Here is a 19,913-nt window from a genome sequence, read left to right on the forward strand (position 1 = left end):
TGTAAAAACTTCAATTTATTACATAAATAATGAATTTTATATCTGACATTAAAATGTCTAATTAAGAAAATATATAATGTAATTAACTTATGTGCATCAATATAAGGGATCAAATAAATTTAAAAACTGTTGATTTTTTATATAATATGCTTACATATTTAAAAACTATTTCACATTTATATATAAATATATATATATATATCTTGATAGTTTTTTCGACGTTGAAACATATTTCAAAGTACTAACTAGCAGCCCATTTGTCGAAATAAAAAGGTAATAAAGTATTTAAGAACTTTTATTTATACGTTTTGACACAAGATGCGTGTCATCATTCAGCAACTACAATAAATTTAAAAATTTTACTAATAATAAAAAACAATTATAAAATAATTATAAACATAGAAAAACATTATACTCACCACCAGGACAAAAACACTTAAAAAACACTCAAATTTTTTTTAAGTGTTTTTGTCCTGGTGGTATGTATAATGTTTCTTTATGTTTATAATTATTTTATAACTGTTTTTTTATTATTAGTAAAATTTTTCAAATTTATTGTAGTTGCTGAATGATGACACGCATCTTGTGTCGAAACGTATAAATAAATGTTCTTAAATACTTTATTACCTTTTTATTTTGACGAATGGGCTGCTAGTTACTTTGAAATATATATATATATATATATATATATATATATTTACATATATTATTATTATTAATATAATGTTTATATATATATATATATATATATATATATATTTATATATGTTTTTATGTAATTATAAGAAATGAGATGAGGAATAATTTATATATTTGTCTAGTTATTTAGTGATTTATTGACTTAGTTATTATGTATCATTTATATACTATGTAAAATTTACTGTATAATATATAATATAAAACTTTGTGTATATAAATAAATATATTTATTTGTAGCTTTTAGTTTTAAACCACGTCAATACAATACCCTCATTTATTGCAATTTTGTGAGAAAATGCAAATTACAGCACCCAGTGAAGCTTTATAATTTCTGAAATATTATGAGAGTGAGATCTGAATCTTCGATTATGGTTTACTATTTGTCAAAATAGGCAAAAAACTAGTGGGGTGTATGGCATCGTGCCTTAAGGCAAATTGCTGGAAGCGTACCGTAATTAAAAATCTTGATACGGAACTTTAAAAAAAAATTACAATAAATGTGCACACATTATTAAAATATCTGATAATTTGATGTGCATATGTCCAATAAACATTTTTGACCGCCAAATGACATTTTTGTAACTTATTTTTATTGAGAGTCCATAACCGCTGGACGTGCCTTCCCAAAAATTTAATGAGTTTTTCATCTTGTCAATGCAAGTAAAAAGTTTTTTGAATTTTTAAAATCGGACGCTCCGTTCTCTTAAAAACTGAGTTACCGTTTTTGGCACTTTTTGCCCCGTATCTACGGAACTGCTAGACCTGCCTTCGCCAAATACTAATCAGCACTCCCTTATCAATCTCCTTATCAATACGAGTCGAATGTTTTTTAAATTATTCAAATCGGGTGATCGGTGTTCCCGAAATCGTCGACGAAAATTTGTATCCGCACATAATAATAATAATAATAATAATAATGAGTGCTCTGCCTTAGGGCAAGTCCGTGAGCTGAGTTAAACTCCAACTCGATTCAGGGAAGAAGTAGTGTGAGAGTTTTTCCCATTTCCATTTCCGCACATACACACACATATATCTATTTTTTCTAAGGTATGCCAAAATGTTCAAAAACCTTTGAAACGTAAAGATATATACAAATTTTCATTTTCGATTTTTACTATTTAATAGTAACAGTAATTTAATATTATTTTTAAAGTACAAACATTTTTATTTCAAATTTTGGCGCTTTAATTTGAATGGCAAGTGATATGCGATTGAAGCGCCATAGCAATGTAGTGCCCGTAGCAATAATTAAAGATAAAAGAAGAGTATGGCGGTAATGTACCTGTCAAAGTAACAAATTTTAGTTAAATTTAATCAGTTTAATTATTATCTAATCCATTATTTATATTAACAGTCTAAAGAATCAAATAATATAACAATGTTGAAAAGTATAAAAATAAGTGTAGAACAACGCAAATCAACGTGCTTAACCTCACAAAAAGTGTATTTGTCGAAACAAAATATTCAAAAGCTCGGATTAAATGTTGGAAATTATGCTCTTTTACCGTATATGAATTCTTATTATGTTTGCAAATTATATTGCAAAAATATACCTGATGATTTTTGTATAATTAACTCGGAAATTAAGATAGTGAAGCCTTTGATACCCATAGCCAGTTTCTATCCGATTTCTAATGTATATGGAATTAATGTTGTACAAATAGATCTGATTTTCTGTTCTATAGAAACATGTTTAAAATGGAAACAAGAAAAAAAAGTACTTGCAGATATGCTGAAAAGATATGTTTTGAAGTCTTATGTCTTTTGCTCTGGCTGCAAAATAAATTTGAGTGGTTCGAAATATTTTAAATTATTTGGTATAAATGAAGTTGTTATTCACTCTATTACTTTGAATTCGAATTATGATGCAAGAGAAAATTTGAAATTTGGAAAGGTGATTAACATAAGTAAAATTGAAATCTTAAATCTGTTTAGTTTTGAAGAATATCAGCACATTTTGAAACCAAATTATAATCCAATATTTGGTTTTGAAAATGAAATTAAAAAATTATCTCAACTAATTGCTATAAATAAATTTCTCATTTCTAGTAAACAAATCAAATTTAAAACATCTAAACAGGTAATTCGTAAATATAAATTTAACACAACATTAAGAATTTATATTCATAATCCAATTTTTAGTTTTTAATTGTAGGACCTTGCGGCATAGGTAAAAAATCATTAATTTATACAATTGCCTCAACTATTAAACTACCTATAGTATCTCTAAGTGGCCCAAAGTTGTTTAAACAAGATCCTGGAGAATCTGAGAAGCATTTAAGAGAAGTATTTCATAATGCTAAGCAGTTGAGTGTTGATGGATGTATGTAGGTATAATAATGTAATAATATTAGCCTCATATCTAGGAGGAATTCATAATAATCCTTTATCATGTTTGAATTAAAAAAAGTTATAATGTTGGGTTGTTCGGAAAGTAAATTTGTGTTTTATAGACATTTTGACACGTAATTTATACTTTGCTTGTGGGTTAATTCTGACCTTTTCTATTAAAGTATATCATTTAGTTTAACCAGCTGATGACATAAGGCATCTGAATTAACTGTTATGTTATCCTGAAAAAGCTGAAAAATGAACAACTCCTTTAAAATCTTACCAAACCTTTTTCAGGCAAATTTCAGCTTTGCACCTGCTTTGAACGGGATCTTCTTTTTTGTTTCATGAGCAATTGCGTGTATTGTAATCTTTACATCTTATTTGAAATTCTTGGTGACAAATTGCTTCAAAACTTGAATATTTTCAGAGGTGAATAGCGGACGCTAGGCGAAGACACAGGTTTCTTTCTATGAGAACCATTGAGCTTTTAGGAAAATCCCAGACTTTTTAAACGGTGAAGAACTGTTAAATTTGATAAATTCAAACTGAAAGAGATCTCATGTATTGTTATTCACCGGTTTGCATCAACTAATGCCTTTCTCGTGTCTTTATCAGCTTCAACCTAACTTCTTGGATGTTGAGCTCTTCGACATCAAAATACCAGGAATGAAATTTAGCAAACCATTTTCGGCACTGTTGTACTATCAACACTTCATTTTCATACACATTCATAAATTTCATTTTGATTTAAACAGTATTTTGACCTTTTCTATAGCAAAAGTGTAAAATATGTTGAAAATGCTGCTCTGCTTTCCGTATTCAAAGTGGCACCCTCTAAAAACTACTGCATCTAATTCATTATAATTTTTTATGCACAAACCTAAAAATATAAGCTTTTATCATATAATTATAAGCTCAAGCGTAATGTTGGGTTCAAAAAATATAGTTAAATCCTCTGTGATAAAAAAACAAAGTGACTTTCCGAACAACCTTATAATATGATATAGTCAATAAGTTTTAACATAAAAAAAATCCTGATAAGGCCTTCCTTTTGTTTACTTTTCAGTGCAAAAAATGATCAAGATCATATTTTTATGATGAATCTAATTACTATTAGCTACTTAGCTTTAATACATTATAAAATTCAAAATATGTGTATTGTACATTGAATGAATCACACATTATTTTAGCTCCTTGTATTCTTTTGCTGGAAGATATAGAAAATTTATGCCCAAAGTTAACAATAAATTCGCCTGCGCATATTACTCGAATTAGTTCCCAACTGTTAAAACTTTTAGATGATGCACTCTGTGAGCCTACTTTATTAATAATTGCAACAACAAATAATGTTAGCCTTTTACATATGGGGCTACGAAGATCAGGTAGATTGGATGTTGAGGTAATTTTTTTTTATATTAGCTACTTAGCTTTAATACATTATAAAATTCAAAATATGTGTATTGTACATTGAATGAATCACACATTATTTTAGCTCCTTGTATTCTTTTGCTGGAAGATATAGAAAATTTATGCCCAAAGTTAACAATAAATTCGCCTGCGCATATTACTCGAATTAGTTCCCAACTGTTAAAACTTTTAGATGATGCACTCTGTGAGCCTACTTTATTAATAATTGCAACAACAAATAATGTTAGCCTTTTACATATGGGGCTACGAAGATCAGGTAGATTGGATGTTGAGGTAATTTTTTTTTTAATCTTTTTTGTTCATAGTGTCTAAATATTTTACTTTATTCTAGATACATATGAAACTTCCAAGTGAGAATGATCGATTTAACATTTTGGAGTATTGGATAAAACATACATTTGGCCAAGCATTAAATGGACCTGACATTATACAAATCTCCAGATCTATATCTCGTATTACTCCAGGTTACACTGGTGCTGACATAAAACTAGTATGTCAAAAAGTTCAAATATACATAAACAGACAAAATGAGGTATTTATAAATACCTAAATATTTAATTATACAAAGTGTTATCTTAATAAATATTATTTTTTTTTATTGTATTCTTCTAGATAATAACCCAAAATTTTGCCAACTTCAAAAAGATTTTCACATCAATTATACATAATACTTATCCTAGTTCTCTGCAAATATATTCATCTGTTTTACGCCAAAATGAATTGAGTTTAAAAGACATTGGTGGATTAGATGCCATAATATCCTTGCTATATCGTGCAATAGAATGGCCTATTAAATACCCAGAAATATTCAATCAAATGGGCGTCGCACAACCAAAAGGTAGGGTAAGATATATATATGTATATATATATATATATATAATATATATATATATATATATATGTCGGGTTTTCCTTCCTGACGAAATAACTTCAGAACGCACGAACCGGTTTCGACAATTTTGCATTCGTTGGAAAGGTCTCGAGCTCCGCAAGGTTTATAGCTAAGAAAATTAGTTGTGCATGGCATCGTGCCTTAATGCAAGCTGCTGGAACTTCACGCACCGTAATTAAAAATTCGAGTAATGACATTAGTGAGAATTATCAGAATTATGCTTGGTTAAGTCAACGAGCAATTCTTGTCGCAAAGAATAACAATGTACACGTACTGAATTTCACCATTCAATCAAAAATTGCTGGCGATTTGGTGACATACCAATGATTCTGACTGGTCTTCCGTTTGACTTCAAACGATTGCAATTTCCAGTTCGCCTTGCGTTCGCAATAAGTCGCAAGGCCAATCGCTTAGTGTTTGCAGGATAAATTTCAAATAGATTATTTAGAAAATCATTGTTTTTCACATGGGCAGTTACAAGTTGCCTGTTCACGAGTTGGAAAACCATCCGCTTTGTCAGACCAAAAAACAAAAATGTGGTTTACTAAAGAGCACTTCAATGAAACGGATAATTTGCGGATTTACTTAGAGAAGCTCAACTAAAAAACACTTCATTTTTGAAATTGAAATAAATTCATTACTGTTGTATAATAAAATCAAATTTTTCCTTTTCAAATATAAAACAAACAAACAAATTCTTCATCTTTCTCACGAAACCATCTGGTGGCGAAACGGAGTTCGTCAGGTTAAATATATTGTTGTGCACCCTTGGGCTAACAACAATTTATGTTGAGGCCGTCACCAACAATTATGTTGCGTCCAACGATGTCAACAATTAAAATTTAGGTTCTTCTGCTGCTATCATAAACTTTACCACTGTGGAATATTTAATTAAACATCTGAAGACATTTATAAATTTTATTTAATTCATTATTTGGTTACACTTATTACACAATTGATATTTTGAATAAGAGTGATGTGAACTGTTTGGCAAGTAAGCTATGAATGACCACGCATTCTCTCGTCTTCAGGCTTTTATAATCTCCGATGGTGACGCAATCATCCTTCTAGAAGGTTCGCTTATTTTACCGTTAGGAATGACTCATTGGTGTTTGTTTGAGACGCAGAAACCGTTACGGCTCGTTACAATGTTGCTTATCTGTAATACTTTGTTGCGTACAATATCGCAAGCTTAGTCATACCAATTGCGTTATTCATATTGACTATTACATCGAATTTATAATATTATTTATAAATATTGTAAAGGGTGAATACCACAACAATATATATATTTATAATATTAATGTTGAGATAGAGCGCAATTCAAAGTTTTGTATGGAAATAGCATGGGGAAATTTTCAAAAATTTTAAAAAACTTTTTTAGATGTAATTTAGCGAACTAATGAATGAATAAAACTTATTCATTTGTCGCTAAGTTATACCTAAAACATTTTTTTTAAATTTTCAAAATTTTTTCCATGCTCTTTCCATACGAAGTTTGATTGAATTGCGCTCTATCTAAACGTTAATATTAAGAGATAAAACTTTCAGAGAATTGTTTTTTATCTATTTGGAACCATTTGAGCCCCTGGGAGCAAAGAAATTCGAAAATGACCATTTTAAGGATCACCCTAATATATATATATATATATATAAATATATATATATATATATATATATATATATATATATATTAGTGCCAAGTGTTTCGAAATATTTTCTAAAAGAAAAAAAAAATCTTTAATGTATCGCACTATTCACGTTATATACTTCAATATCAAAGGCAATTCAATATTGGTGTGTTTGAATACAGAATTGGCTCCATCCTGGTATTTGAATGATTTTGATGCCATTCCTCCCTATCTCATCATTTGGCCAAGATATCAGTGAAAACGTGTGAAAGTTGCCCTTTTTTCCAAACTCACTCTTTGTTGGAAATATAAAAGATATCAAGAAAATAATGTGATTGTATTTACACTGATCTTATATTTGTTGTTCATAGCAAATAATGTGAAAAAATTATTTGTCAGTGCATAAAAAGATGAAAATAATTTTTCATATTATATATATATATATATATATATATATATATATATATATTATATATATGTATATTATATATAATAACCAATAAGTCTGTAGGATGACGCCCGTAAGATGGTGCTGCTATGTAATAATCCATGCGATTTGTGTGAAGCACCAACTTTAAGAAGATATCTATCACAATTTTATGACAACCCGATGATTAGTTTAGAAGTTACAGGGGTTGCAGTGACGCTACTTTTGAGTTTTTGAAAAAAATGATTTCGAAGCAATTTTGTGTGTTGATTTATCATTGTTTTTTTATGGATAAAAATACCATCATAACCAAAACATGGCTTGATAATTGTTTTCCGTACTCTGACGGCAAATGGTGGAGAGTGGATTACTGATTTTATTTGTAGTACAGACTCTGATGATGCTAATTGTTCTGGAAGATCAATCGAGGTGGTCACACCAGAAAACATAAAATAAGTCCAGCGAATTGTTTTAGAACACCGAAAAGTGAAATGGCCTGAGATAGTTTTTTTTTTTTTTAAACTCAGTTTTATTTAGCAATCAGAAATACATAAAGATTCCTATGAGCTAAAATGACAATATGAGATAGTTGACACTAAAAAGATATCATATTGTGTTGGACATGTCGTTAACGAGTATTTGGATATGAATAAGTCATGTGCACAATGACTGCTGCGCGAACTCACATTTGACCAAAATCATAGTGAGTTGATGGTTTGAAAGAGAATTTGGAGCTGTTGCATCAATATTTTACCATGGATGGATTTGACTACACCACTAGATAGTCAGTCGAGTGTTCTGGACATGATGGCGAGGAATAACACAGGGGATCAGCTGGCAAGATTATGACATCAGTTTTTTGGGATTCGCAAGGAACGATATTTATCTACTATCTTGAAAAAGACCAGACCATAACAGTGACAATTGTTTAACCTTGTTGGAGCATTTGAAGGTCGTATTCCAAAAAACAGCTCGGTTTGAAAAAAGTGTTACTTCAACAGGACACGCACCAAGTTACAATACCGCGAAAACAGTGGCAAAAAAACATGAATTGGGATACGAATCGCTTCCCCACTCAATATATTTTCTAGATCTGCTCCCCATCTACCATCTTCTGTTCTTAGATCAAAGGATGCTCGCTGTAGAGAAATCTGCGCCGAATGAAGACGTGATCGCCGAATTTTGGGCCATAAAATCATACTACGAAAATGGTATCGAAAAGTTTGAAGTTTGCTATAATCGGTATATCGTTCTCGAACGAAACTATATTGAATAAACTAGCTGTAAGTGGAATTCTGTCCTAAGGCAATTAAGGCATCGTGCCTTAAGGCAATTTGCTGGAACTTCCCGTACCAAAAATTATTTTTTTTAAAAACGATTAACATTTTTTAAAAAAAATTACTTTGAAAAAATGAGATTTTTAAGAAACTATAAATTGGACAAAAAATTACTTTTTTTGAAAAAAAAAAGTTTAAAAAAAAAATTTTTTTTTGTTTTGAAAAATTAATTACTTATTAATTTTATTAATTATATATTAATTAATTATTAATTAATATAATTTGATGTGCATATGTCTAATGTTTATTTTTGACCGCCAAATGGCTCATTTTTTTACTTTTTCCCCTATATCTCCAAAGTCGTTGGACCTGTCTTTCCAAAAATTTGAACAGTTTTTTATTTAGTCAATACAAATAAAATGTTTTTTGAATTATTCAAATCGGACGCTCCGTTCTCTTAAAAACTGAGTTACCGTTTTTGGCACTTTTTGCCCCGTATCTCCGGAACGGCTAGACCTGCCTTCTCCAAAAACTAATCAGCACGTCTCCTTATCAATACGGATCGAATGTTTTTTAAATTATTCAAATTGCTTCATCCGTGTTCTCGAAATCGTCGACGAAAATTTGTATCCGCACACACATACATACTACGCACACACACACACACACACACATACATCCATTTTTTCTAAGGTATGGCAAAATGTTCAGAAACCTCTGAGCCGTAAAGATATATAAAAATTTTCATTTTCGATTTTTTTGCGATTACTATAACTTACCCTACGGGAAGTTAAAAAAGAATGATCCAAAAAAAGGGGTTTTCTTAGTTATTCTATGGGCTTATTGAGTGATGTGTTATATAAATAATATATTGCCTGTTGTGTGAGGCAACACTATATATATATAGTTGACTACATTTCATGTAATTGTAAGCATACCTATTGTTAAAACATATGTTCACGTTAAATCAATGCATCTGATTTATGATTAAAAACAAAATAAAATCATTCAAAAATTACAAAATAAAGTCAATCAATATGATACTTAAAACATTAAAAACAATTACAATTTGTAATTAATTTCATACATGTAAATACAAGTACAATTTGTAATTAATTTGAAATAAACACATAAGATTATAATTAAAGTGTTTTACAACAAATTGGTCCTTCCAAAATCAATTCAATCAAACATTCAAAAAAACACCTATTTTTATACAACTCATCGCTTAAATAATACAATTTAAAGGAGTGCTTCTCTATGGTCCCCCTGGATGTGCAAAAACCACATTGGCTTGTGCGATTGCAAAGCAAATTAATTTCAGTTTTTTCTCAATATCTGCTGCTGAATTGTATTCTCCATATGTGGGGGTTGCTGAAGTCACTTTAACATCACTTTTTCAACAAGCTCGACAAAATGCTCCAAGCATAATTTTCATAGATGAAATTGGTGAGTAAAATGTTGTTTAATAAATTATTTAATAATAAATCCAACAATACAATTATACAATTTTCAATTTTCAGATGCTATTTTTGGTAATCGTAGTTCAGATAATCATAATGAGGTTCAAAATAGATTGTTGTCAGGACTTTTGATGGAGATGGATGGAATTAGCAACAAATTAGATTCAATGGTATTGAGGTTTATAACTTTTGTTAGTTTAGATATTTTATATTTTGTATAATGAAGTTTTAAACATATTAGATAGGTTGTGAAGTAGTGCAAAGTCCAGGTATTTTCATAATTGCGGCTACTAATAGGCCAGAAGCATTAGATTCAGCTCTGTTGAGGCCTGGTAGATTTGATCAAATCCTATATGTTTCTCCGCCAGATGATAAAGCAAGGTTGGAAATTTTGAAGAAAATCACTCAGAAAATTCCTTTACATCCAAATGTGGATATAAATAAACTGGTTCTTATGACAGCACAATATTCAGGAGCAGATTTAGTTAAATTGTGCAAAGAGGTATTTTTCTTCAGTTCAATGCAATCTATGTGTTAATATATACTGATACCAACTATTATGATTAATTTTTGCTTTTACTTCTACAGGCTGTGCTGGAAGCCATGACAACTGAAGGTCTCAATATTCATGAAATAAAATCAGATTTTTTTGAAAAGGCTCTTAATAAAAATAAACCTTCGTTGACAAAACAACAATTATCTTGGTACAAAAAAAACAGGGTCTAACAATGTATTACCTTTAAATATTTTTTACTGTTCAAATTTAAACGAACGGTCAAAAAATTGTACTAACATAAAAAACAGCAAATAAAAATTATTTATCCAGACATTTCAAGTCATTTTTAACCAAATGAGACCAACTTTGGTAAAAGTATGTGTGTGCGTATGTGAGCCGATTTTTCGATATTTGATCGATGTTTTCTAATAAGCAATTTAACCGATTTCAAAAATTTAAATGCTATTAGATGTAACTCGATTAGTTTTGCGCGTCGATCGGCTGAGCCGTTTCTTCATAAATAGCAGTGTAAAATTTTCCGTCCACATTTTAGACCATATTTCTTAATTGATTTTAAAAATTTAAAGGCTGTTTGATAGATATTGACTGACAATCGTGCTGATTAGTTGGACTTTTCTTCATAATTAATTGTTGAAAAAAAAGTCAACGATTTTTATAACGAAGAATGGATTTTAAAAAATCAAAAACGGTTTAAAAGATATTAGTTGGGAATGATACTGATTAGTTTTAGGTGAAAATTTACCGAGTCGTTTTCTTGTAATTAACTGTTGAAAAAAAACTAATTTTTATTAATTTTTTTAAGCGATATATATCATGGTCTTATACAACTTACTGCAATATTACGGCTTTACGACAAGTAGTTTAATTTTAAAAATTCATCAAAGTTTGAGAAAATGAGTAGATTTTTTGACGTTAGCTAAAATTAAAATTAGACGATTTACTTGGTATAACAAGTACTTGGCCTTAATAAACATACTAAACCATTTAAAATCGCACGGAAATTGGTTCAAATATAAAAATTGTTGGTTTTTGAAAACTTGATTTTAGAAAATGCTCTGAGTTAACGTGTTTGTTCGTTTTCAATTTTGTGTAATTAATCCACTCGGAATACTTTTAATCACTCATAAATTAATTTATTTTTTATTAATTAAGCCGATTTTTACACATATCGAGAAGTTCATGTAACTTCCCTCAAGGCAAAATACCAATACCAACTAGTTGAACCATTCAAATCGGTTGATCCGTGCGCCCGAAAAATTGTATCCATACATACATACATACACACACACACATCCATTTTTTCTGAGGTATGCCAAAATGTTCAGAAACTTTCAAAACGTCGAGAAATGCAAAAAAAATTCAATTTCGATTTTTGGACAATTACAATAACTTACCCTACGGGAGGTTAAAAAAAAATTTGTCAGTCTTGCTTCATAAAGATTCTATCAAAACTTCTGATTTTATCGTTAATATCATTTATTGATCACTGTCAGGTGATGCTACTTCAAGTTGCGAAGCTATTTTAATAATATTTAATTAAATCAATATCAATAACACTAATATTTATTTACACTTTATGGCTACTAACAATAAATAATTAATTGCACAGTACCTAATTATGTATTTCAAATAGTTGAAATAGTTCAAATAATAAATTTAAGTGATATATAATTGTTACATTTTGATTAAAGAGAAGTATAGGTAAATTTTACTGAAGTTATGAACAAATACCTTTGTTTTAAGTTTTATTAATGTCTCGACCGTGTTACCCTGATCTTTTCAACCCGCTCGTCCATGGCGACTTCCATTAGGATATCGTCACAAACAACCTTAATATACACGGTCAAATACTCATAGATAAATAAGCATAAGCAAATATTAGTCATTCTGCCAGTTATTATTAAACATAACGAAATTGCGCCAAACATAAATGCATACGGCACGCTTCGAAATACTGCAAGGGTGATTACGAAATAACGATCGAACAGCCGTTTCATTGCTTATTTTCATATATGTTTATAGATTACAAGAATTGACAAGGCGGTCAGTGGAGACTACATTAGCTCAGAGTATCAGTGTCAAATATAGTGTTCATAATGCTTCATAAATGTAATTATTTAATGCTTACTCACAACAGTTTAGAGACTACAAGAATTGACAAGGTAGTCCATAGATAAGTAAACATAAAGGTAGTCCGTGGAGACTACATTGGATCAAAATCAATTACATATATCTATGTTACATGCCGTTACATCCGTCTGAGCTGCCAGAAAGATATTTCACTTTCTTTTTGGACTTGCTGGGAGCAAACATTTGAGGCACATATAACAATGGAAACCCTTTTCCAGAAGAAGCTATGATTATTTTGGTAAGTTGTACTTGTGCAAATTATATTTCGCGTTCGGACTATCTACGACTTTATTTCGTGTTTAACAGTGCTACGTGAAATATAATTTGTACGATTTATGTATTGAGTGAGAATTATTATGTATTGAGTGAGAATCTTTCCTAAATTTTGTCAAAATCATTCACCATATAATCATTATCAGAGTATCAGTATCAAATACGGTGTTCATAATGCTTTATAAATGTCATTAAGATAGTCATGTCATTAACTTAGTAATAATAATAGTTAATGAATAATAATAAGAATTTTCACGAAGAAATATTAGTTAGTCATGTCATTAACTTAGTTAATGAATAATAATAAGAATTTTCACGAAGAAATATTGTCATGAAGCTGCTTTTTATAGTTTTACTATCTGTGTGCTCGATTTATGTTGGATAAGGTTGCTCAAATTGTTCCATTGCTTAACTTGTGGCCCGGAGGTATTTTGTTTAATAATGATGAATATCAAGCTCTTATTAAGTCGACTATGCATACATTTACAACTGGACGACTTTGTAAAACATAATTTAAAAAGTAAGCATTTTGTGAATAGTTTCCACTGATACTATACCCAGTCGTGATAGTTACATGATTCAGATTTTTTTTATTAAAGTTTACTTAATTAGAATAATATATTACATTTTTTTGTACATACTCGTACCTGGATCATACAGAGTGTTACATGCTTTTTTTTTTGTTAAATGCGAAGCAATAATGAGATACAATTTTCCAAAGCTTCAACAAGCTAATAACTGCAGTTATCGCATAAACATTTTTCATTCTGTGCGAATTACATTCATTCTTTTATTTTTTTTATTTTGGGTTTTATTTCAGAAATTATGTTCGGCTTGGTAATTAATAAAGAATTTAATTAGATTGAATTCTATGTAGTATTAGCAATAAGTCTAAGGCTATAGGTGGCCTTAACCATACGAAAAGCACAATTTCTATAAGTATCATAAAGTATTAAGAAAATTAATTTATATTTCCGTGATAAACAAAAGCCCATGAAATATAAATTTAATGGCCGCTAAAAATTTTTTCAAATTAAATTGCACAAAATAATGTAGCATAATTTTGTTAAGAGGGTTGACCTAAGTAACTTTACCCTGCACCGAGAATTTATTTGCCTATTTTTGTTAATCTTTTACTGACAAATCAGTGTTCTATATTGCTTAATAAATGTCATTACACTAACTCTAATGCTAGTGCTAATTCACTTTGATTTATATATCAGGAGAACCTTGCATTGTAGTGAGGTGGAGTGTACATTGACCACACAATCTTAATTTTTAAGCAAATGTATTTTATCATGGAACTACTTCTTTTTTACTCGCGGGGAGACTAAATAGCTTATTCATTTTAAATGAATATGAAGGAGCAATTAAGACATATTTTTTATGGATTCCAAATAGTGCAGGAAATCTTTAGTGAGTATAGGTATGTATATAATTATATATCTACAATTTTGTTAATCTTAATTCAATACAAATCTCTGTATTTTACAGATTAAGAATTAAATTTTTCTTTAATCATCTTGGAATTTTAGCAATTGAAATCAGTTGAAGCCTTTCACAAATATACTATTTATGGCATGAAGTTTGTGAGTCAGTGATCCTAGTGATCGCATTCATCAAACGGTAGTTGTCTAATTCAGTTCAGGCAATTTGACTTAAGGTATGTTGATTAGTTTTGCATGACGATCGAACAAGCCAATTGTGCAAAAACATGTATTATCAGATTTAGAGTTCACAATATATACATAATATTTAGAGTGTTTATATACGCAGTTTGAGATATTTATACACATAGTTTAGCCGATACATATATCATTTGAAATTTTTTAGTTTCAATATTGATTTGTAACAGAACATCATTTTGAAAACACAATTACATCACATCATATTTATAAGACATCTGCAAAGCACATTAAAATATTCAACACATTCACGCCGTGTTCAGTTTCGACTAATGTTTTTATATAGCTATGCATTAACTAATTTAATTTTTTTATTGCAACCATTCATCGGGACTTACAATTAAATTCAAGCACCCTTAATTGTTTTGCAAAAGACACAATGTATTGATTTATTAATTGCAAGTAACGAAGTAAAATGTAGGACTTGGTCAGGAAACAAACTTTGAACTTTTCTTCCTACTAATAGAAATAGCATAGTAGTACATGTGCCTAGCCTAGCCTAATATATTTATCATGTAGGTTATTGACAGCTGGGAATTGAACAACCAGGTACAACGTACAACTCGCTCTTTCATGTGCAAGATTATCCAAATTAAAAAAGTGTTTGCTCGAGTTTGATGACAAATAATTCATTTAATACCATCGAAAATTGATTGGCTCTGTTAATTGTATAGTACGTTACTAGTTTTTGTTAACAATCCGGAAAAATTGTTTTGTGATGGATTTGAAAATTTATACAATTATGCTGAATTTATTTACAACAGTTGATGTTTTTTTTTTCATTACAATTTGATAAATTTACAATTAATATTTTATGATTATGATTATGATAAATATTTTTAAAATTCTTCATTATTTGAAATGATTTAGCTCAAATTTGCTTGTAATATTTGTACAAAGTGCAAAAGTTTATGTACATTCATTGAGGAAAAATGCTACCTTTACTGTGTGTATTTTATTCAATTGTTTTTCGATCAATTGAAATTCAATTATGTTTTTATTTTATGAATTTTCTTACTTGTATTATTTTTTAAAATGGTTGTTTTAAAGTATTTCATTTCACAAAACAAATCTAAAACATATGTATTCTTTTTTAGAAATTTAATATACATTCAACTATACATGTATAAGACTTGAAACTATTACCAATAATAATTCAATTTTCAGTGAGTGATTATTTAAAAAATAACAATATATAATTTGTTTTTTTTTTTAATCAGTTTTTGCAAAAAGTAATAAAATTGAATAAAACAACTTAGATTCCAAAGAATTTGATTTTTGTGAATTTGTATACATATATATAGATATTATATTACCGAAAATAATATAAATTTAAATAACTTTTTGCATTATTGTAATAAAATAAATATTGCAGTTTTATTCCATGCAATATTGCAATAAATTGTGGTACTGGTCAATTGGTTAATGTCTTAATTATACAGTAGTAATTATTATCATCAATTTGCAATTGTGCAATTCTGCTTATAACTCATATAATTTTATTATTATTTTTAGAAATACGCCTGCAGAAATACAAAAATTGCGCATTATCAAATTGCAAGGTGATTGGATTGGATTGGAACAAGTACAAGCACAAGCCAACTGGTAATCAAAGTTATACTTTAGTTGATTTATTTATCAAAATAAATATATACAAATAGAAATAAATACAAATATACATTCTCTATCTAAATATAACAGGCTCAAAAATTTAGTTTTCATATTTGAAGTCATTTGAAATATTTTTTCTATTTGTTTTAGTGTTATTATCACTATTCTCATTTTTTTTTTTAATTTTATTTTTATAATTTGTTTTCATCTTAGTGTCTTCAAAAATATTTATTTTTAATAATTTTAAATTATATTTTTATTTTATATTTACATTATTTTATTTTATTATAATTTTCTAATTTTATAATTTCAAATTAGAAATTATAATTTAGATATATCATTATTTAGATATTATTAGATATTTTAAATTGTATTAATTTCATAATTTTTATATTGCAATATTACATGGACAGTTATCCATGGATTTTTCATAGTGTTTATTGATTTGTAAAATTTAATATCAATTTTAAAATCTGTGAACAGTTTTTGAAAAAAAAAATGTCTAAAAATGGTATAGATTGTCGAAAGTATGGTATATGGCTTGAAAGTGTTAATTGTTTGAAAATGCTTTAATTTGTATATCATGGATCCATGCCTTTTCACTTAAATCAAACGTGTGAAAAACATACACATTTTTCCTATCAATGTTTTATGTTAAAAAGTCATGGATATATATGGATATTCAATTTTTATCAAGAGTTGCCCAGCTTTATCTCTTTAATTTATCTCTTTGAAAATTTAACTTTTGAAAAATTGAATAATTAATAAAATTTCACTGATATACCACTACACATTTTTCTACATTCTACAAGTTAATTAGTTAGATTTATACTAAAAGTTTTCTTATGGCAAAACAGCGTTTGCCGGACCAGCTACTATATATATTCCTTTAGTTTTTTTTATATTATAAAACTTACTTTTCAATCATTATTGGGGCAATTCTGTCTCATAACATAGCGTTGTCATGGCAATGCTATCTTATGCTTGTTCATTGGTAGTGAAAACTGTGAAAATGTATCAATTTACTGTGTGATCAGGCGTATTTTAAATATAAACTAGTGGTGTATGGCATCTTGCCTTAAGGCAAATTGCTGCAACTTTCCGTACCAAAAATTAAATTTTTGAAAAAATTATAATTTTGAGAAATTTTAGAAATAAAAAAATTACTTTTTTGGAAAAAAGCTTTTGGAAACAAATGTTTTCTTTAGTTTGAAAATATTTTAGAAACCAAAAATTTTTTTGATCAAAAAATTTTTAGACCAAATTTTTTTTCCCATTATTTTTTGACCAAAATTTTTTTGACCAAAGCTTTTTGACCAAAAATTTTTTTGACAAAAATTTTTTTGACTAAAATTTTTTGGACCAAAATTTTTTTGGCCTAAAATTTTTTTGGCCTAAAATTTTTTTAACCAAAATATTTTTGACCAAAAAATTTTTGGACCAAAATTTGTTTTTTAGGCATATTTATCGGCCACTGTGATTATTACACCACAATCAGCTAGAATGATACAACGATTAAATATTTGGAAAGCGTCATGAGGGATTCTTTGGTAACGCATAAGCACTTTTATGAAATCTTTATACAACATCAATGTTTACATTTTATCAGGTATTATTTATCCATAACCAGTATAAATGCAAACGTTGCTAAAATAATTCTTTTCTTTTCTTAGGTCCTTTCAACTACTGCTGCTTTGCACACTGACTCCTTCACCAGGAATCGTTCTGAAAATATTATATGAAGTATGCTTTTATCCATAATCAGTATAAATGTGAACAATAAATAACATGTTTAATTTTTTCCGGGTTCTATCAACTACCAATGCTCTGCACACTGACTCCTTCACCAGGAATCTTTCCAGAAACATTTTACCAGGTATGTGTTTATTCATACCAGTATAAATGCAAACATTCCTTAAATGTTTCTTCCTTCTTTGCAGATCCTCTCAATTCAACTATTACCGCCCTGAAGCTCTAAATCAATGAGTTCAAAATACTCATTCATGTGAATGACTCGCAAGTGTTTTTTTTTTTAACTGCCTATAATTATGCATTATTAACTTAACTCTTATTAACTCAATAACATGACTAACCTCACTAACAACCACTTGTTGAGTTTTACTATGAAGGTCTTACTGAGGTTGCTTGGAAGTCATCACTGAATGATTAATCAGATAATTTATTATTATAGTATATTTTATGAGACTTATTACTAATTTATTGTTTTTGTTTTTGTTTATAGGCTAAACCAAGTGTTCTTCAACTCTCAAGTTCCTCATGAGTGAAAACATTCATTTGATCTACTAATTATGCTGTTTGTCCGTCCGTCTTGTCACCAGAGAAGATGCCTACTGTGTAATAAATAGTTAAGTGCTTAGATGTTAATGAAATAATGAATGGATATATTGTATTTAATTTAATTTGTAACGTAAATTACAAAGATATTTAAACATATCCGAATTTTAGAGGTTTCCCGTGTTATTAATGATACTTATTGGGTGTACTTTTTAGTATAGACAATTGTGTAAAACAGTTTGTTTTCTTTTTTTACATGTTTAAATTGACTGTAAAGCGTGTACTATATACACTAAGCATTTTTGCAATCCCTTGTGTTGTTTAAGTGCCTTAAACATATGTGTCGGACCGATGACTTAAATATACTCTGAATTAAATATTGCGTTTTCTATTAATCCTTTGAATGATGCACTTTTCTTAACTGTAAATATAACTTAATTTCATTTTCATTATTGTATTATTAAAGTACTGTGATATATTGATTGGAAGCTTTGAATAAAAGTAATTAAACTTTATTTCGAGGGTTTCATTCACCATTTTCACACCATTTTTAGTTGTATATATTAGAGACACACCTTACAGGTATTATAAACATAAATATATTTGCTGATGTTTATATAAACATTAATATACTCATTAATTCGTTCTTCGACGAGGTTAATGTAGTTATGACTTTGACCATTTTAAATAGACTATGGTTTTTCATTCATTTCAAACATGTCAAAAATATTAACATTGTTCACTCACTTTAATCTATACTATTATTCAAAGTGTTAATTAATTCATTTTAATTAAAATACTTTAAATATTGGTCAGTTTTACTTAACTTTGGACTTGTACAATAAAAATCAAATGTTCAACTATGTTCTTTTTCTTAACTTTGGACTTGTACAATAAAAATGAAGTTTCCAACTATGTTGTTTTTGCACAATGACATCCTCATTATTATTGATATATCTTTATGTTTATTAACGTAATTATTAAATCAATTACAATATTCTATTTTATATTCCAACCATCTTCACGCTACTATCTCTTTCCTTACTTTACACTTATCTACGTTAACAACTGATACTCTTACCTTGCTTACCTTACCACGTCTCGAACGTGCTACCCTGTTCTCTCCCACCGACTCCCACCTGCCAACGCGCCGCCACAACGAACACATTAGTAAACCGTTACGAAGTAGGTGATATTGTATATTTTAAACGAAAATAAACTAACAGATCATATGGCCAAAAAAAAGTTGGG

At 28.7% G+C, this 19,913-nt stretch overlaps 1 protein-coding gene and 1 long non-coding RNA gene across 4 annotated transcripts; both read left to right on the forward strand.

Moving 5' to 3' along the window:
- The first annotated feature begins 4,504 nt into the window (after nucleotides 1-4,504).
- LOC113366533 (spermatogenesis-associated protein 5-like protein 1) lies at nucleotides 4,505-11,051 on the forward strand. Of its 2 annotated transcripts, none has more exons than XM_026608156.1 (7): nucleotides 4,505-4,717; nucleotides 4,793-4,993; nucleotides 5,074-5,299; nucleotides 9,937-10,137; nucleotides 10,212-10,321; nucleotides 10,393-10,653; nucleotides 10,740-11,051. In XM_026608156.1, the coding sequence occupies exons 1-7, from the start codon at nucleotides 4,682-4,684 to the stop codon at nucleotides 10,875-10,877; spliced, it is 1,173 nt and encodes a 390-aa protein (XP_026463941.1). In that variant the 5' UTR covers nucleotides 4,505-4,681; the 3' UTR covers nucleotides 10,878-11,051. The 2 variants fall into 2 exon arrangements, with proteins under 2 accessions (XP_026463941.1, XP_026463940.1); XM_026608155.1 differs by having other exon boundaries at nucleotides 4,505-4,734; nucleotides 10,740-11,049.
- Nucleotides 11,052-12,563: 1,512 nt separating this feature from the next.
- On the forward strand, nucleotides 12,564-17,881 carry LOC113368142. Of its 2 annotated transcripts, none has more exons than XR_003366349.1 (5): nucleotides 12,564-13,036; nucleotides 14,295-14,497; nucleotides 14,566-14,734; nucleotides 16,272-16,361; nucleotides 17,826-17,881. It is a non-coding gene; the product is annotated as an uncharacterized LOC113368142 (long non-coding RNA). The 2 variants fall into 2 exon arrangements; XR_003366350.1 differs by having other exon boundaries at nucleotides 14,607-14,734.
- Nucleotides 17,882-19,913: the final 2,032 nt, after the last annotated feature.

This window comes from Ctenocephalides felis, unplaced genomic scaffold, assembly GCF_003426905.1.
Source record: "Ctenocephalides felis isolate EL2017-DRISC unplaced genomic scaffold, ASM342690v1 CF-g0.4_SCAFFOLD_01170, whole genome shotgun sequence".
NCBI lineage: Eukaryota > Metazoa > Arthropoda > Insecta > Siphonaptera > Pulicidae > Ctenocephalides > Ctenocephalides felis.